The 2,993-nt window shown below is 28.7% G+C and overlaps 1 protein-coding gene across 1 annotated transcript in view; it reads left to right on the top strand.

Annotated features, from left to right (window-relative positions):
• The window catches only part of LOC108686673 (relaxin receptor 1), a 9,642-nt gene that overhangs the window by 640 nt on the left and 6,009 nt on the right, over positions 1-2,993 (top strand). Inside the window, exons 2-7 of the mRNA XM_018192095.1 lie at positions 495-629; positions 1,278-1,521; positions 1,708-1,779; positions 1,867-1,938; positions 2,009-2,152; positions 2,901-2,969. Coding sequence (XP_018047584.1) covers positions 495-629; positions 1,278-1,521; positions 1,708-1,779; positions 1,867-1,938; positions 2,009-2,152; positions 2,901-2,969 — 736 coding nt within the window. The remainder of the gene's footprint in view (positions 1-494; positions 630-1,277; positions 1,522-1,707; positions 1,780-1,866; positions 1,939-2,008; positions 2,153-2,900; positions 2,970-2,993) is intronic.

The following is a 2,993-nucleotide window of genomic DNA, read 5'->3' on the forward strand; positions in this document are numbered from 1 at the left end:
AAACGCCTGAAAATAGAAATTTATTATTTTCCTATTCGTAAGGACTATTTTGGAAAAATTTGTTTATATGTTAAATATTGTAAAAAAAGAAAATTTGTATGACCCTTTATTATATAAAATCTTTATTTATTATTTGTATTGTTTACCTAAATATCTTTTTTTTTCATGGTGTAGCAGAATAAACATTATCAACGTTCAACAACTACTTAATAATTATTTTCTATTCCTTAGCCCGTATTCGCCGTTTTTTTATAAAGTAAAAATGCATCCTTCAAAATATAGCGGGAGAGTAAAGATTACATTGTTAACACAAATAAAAATAATAGCATGTTAAATAATAAACAAATGAAAAACAATAGCACGTTTATATACGTGATAAACATTTTCGCAGAAGAATGATTCTCACAATTTTATGATACAATTTACTATGAAAATGTAATTAAAAATCTAACCACAAAAACTCTGACATATTTTCGCTAAATTTTATATTTCAGATAAATGTCCCATTGGCACCTTTCAGTGTCTCAACAGCACCACATGCATGCCGCAACGTAGCTGGTGCAATGGCGTCCCGGATTGTCCACATAGCGACGATGAATCCACAGAAAATTGTTGTATGTTTCAAATCATATCTACATTAATTACTTAATCACAGTTCTTGTCAAGTCTATTTTAATTTCAACTCAAATGGTAGGTACAAATTTGATTATTTCATGAAAATTTGATTATTTGTTACTCCACAAACATCTTAATAACAACATACATTTCGACTTGTTTTTACAATATACGTATAGTTAAATAAAGATTAAAGAGATTACTAAAAAAATTTGTCAATAAAATTCATTCATAAATTTTTTGATAATCTTTAGTCTTGAGATAACCACATATCGTGAAAACAAATCTTAGTAGCATTTTAATAACAAATTTAGTTGGACGCATTATTAGTGCGCACTGATGATATTAAAGCGTATACTAATTAATCTGAACATAAAATGAAATGTAAATATATCGAATTATAAAAGATAATATTTTACTTAACAGTAACAATAAAATATGTAAAAGATTTTACGGTTTAACCTGTTTTTATATTTATTATATTAAATACATATCTTTACACTAATGTATGTACGCATCAGTGCGTACTGAGTGCGTCCATTGAATCGAATTCGCTATAACTTTCATCTATCATAACTTTCATTTACACAAAGCAAAAAAGATTATCTTAATTTTCTAATTATACGACAGATTTTGCGCTAATTCATAAATTTGCTGCGCAGTTGACATGCACGGAAACTGGGATTGGTTTATGAAAGAAAGAAACTGGGGAAACTCAAACAATTGTGGTAATATCATAATAAAATACACGACAGATACGCAATATTTGCTATGTGTAACAATTTCTTTACTTTTCGTCGCAGATACATTTGACGCTCCAGTTAATTGCACCTACGATGCGTGTCGTGCAACTTGTACGAATTTTACCGATGTCCCTAAAAACTTGTCATCGAATGTAACAGCAATGTACGTTTCACAGGAAATTATTATTTCAAATCTTTTCATACAAGCAAAACTTGTTACACGTTTGATAACTAATAGTATTAACGATTCAAAGTGATTGATTTACTTGATTATGGATGGATTAAATCAATTAAACATATTCTCTGAATGACACTATTAATTACTCACATGGATGTACAACTTCTGCAGTTTTCTAACCGACAACTTGCTCACACACTTATCTCGTGATGAGTTATCAAGATATCCAGAGATACGCTTGTTGTAAGTTGTACTTGCTGTACAATGTCTTTGCTTTGAGATGAAGAATATAGAAAACCCTGCATAAAACCTTACAGTCTGTAATTTCAGATATCTCGATAATAATAATATAATCAAATTAGAAAAAGGAGTCTTCCTTCATCAATCTAAATTGTTTTGGTTGTGAGTATAAATTAAATGATTAATAACACTTTGAAAAGTAACTACAAATGAAACTTGTTTATCTGTACAGAATTCTTACAAATAATAGCATCAGCGAAATACTACCGGGACATCTAACGGGACTAGATAAATTAGAAACTCTGCTACTAGATCAAAATAAAATTGTGACGGCAGATTTTTCTGACCTAGAAGACAGCACTACTACATATTTGATGTAAACTGTCTCAGTTTTATATATCATTTATATAACTCTACTGTGTTAAATTATAAGAAATTATGGACGATCTCAGCCTGTTAACTTTCCATCATTTATTGAAATAAATACTTGCTTTCTATATTGTAAAATAAATACTTGCATTATATATTTAACGCATTTCTTTTTACTTAATATATGCTATACATACTTTAACATTATTATATTAAATCTCCTTCTCTACTTATTCTATTAGTATTGTTCATAACTTTCAGAGGTATGTGATTCATACAAAATAAAATTTGAAATCAGCTGTTAATTTTCGAGTAATCGAGTATCTAATCTATATATAATAAATATGCTTATTATTTACTGTATATAAGTGCGTCAGTCTAGAGCACATCGTTACGAAAATGTAGATCTGTAAATTGCTTCCTTGATGCGTGTGATAATTTCGCGATAGCTTGAACAGGAAACGACTAATATGCAAATTCCATGCAATAGAATTAGAGATGGAGGTAAATTGCAACAAAAGCATAGTTAATTGCGGAAATTTATCAGTGTCATTTCATTCAAAAAAAATTAATTTTCACATCATAGTACGTTTTTTTAGTTGTAAGATTCACTGTTATAATTAGTATAATTAATCAATTGTTAGTAGTTGTTAGTAATTGTTAGTAGGATGCATCGTCCATAATCATATGATGTTGATTGATAATAAGTTTATCATTAATAACACGTTGACCTGCTTTTTTTTATTTACAAATAGAAACCTGAGTAAGAATATGTTAACAACATCCGCTTTAAAGCTGCCACGGTTATCGGAGTTGACAGAAATGTGAGTCTATATATATATATATAT

The sequence above is a fragment of the Atta colombica genome, unplaced genomic scaffold (genome assembly GCF_001594045.1).
Source record: "Atta colombica isolate Treedump-2 unplaced genomic scaffold, Acol1.0 scaffold189, whole genome shotgun sequence".
NCBI lineage: Eukaryota > Metazoa > Arthropoda > Insecta > Hymenoptera > Formicidae > Atta > Atta colombica.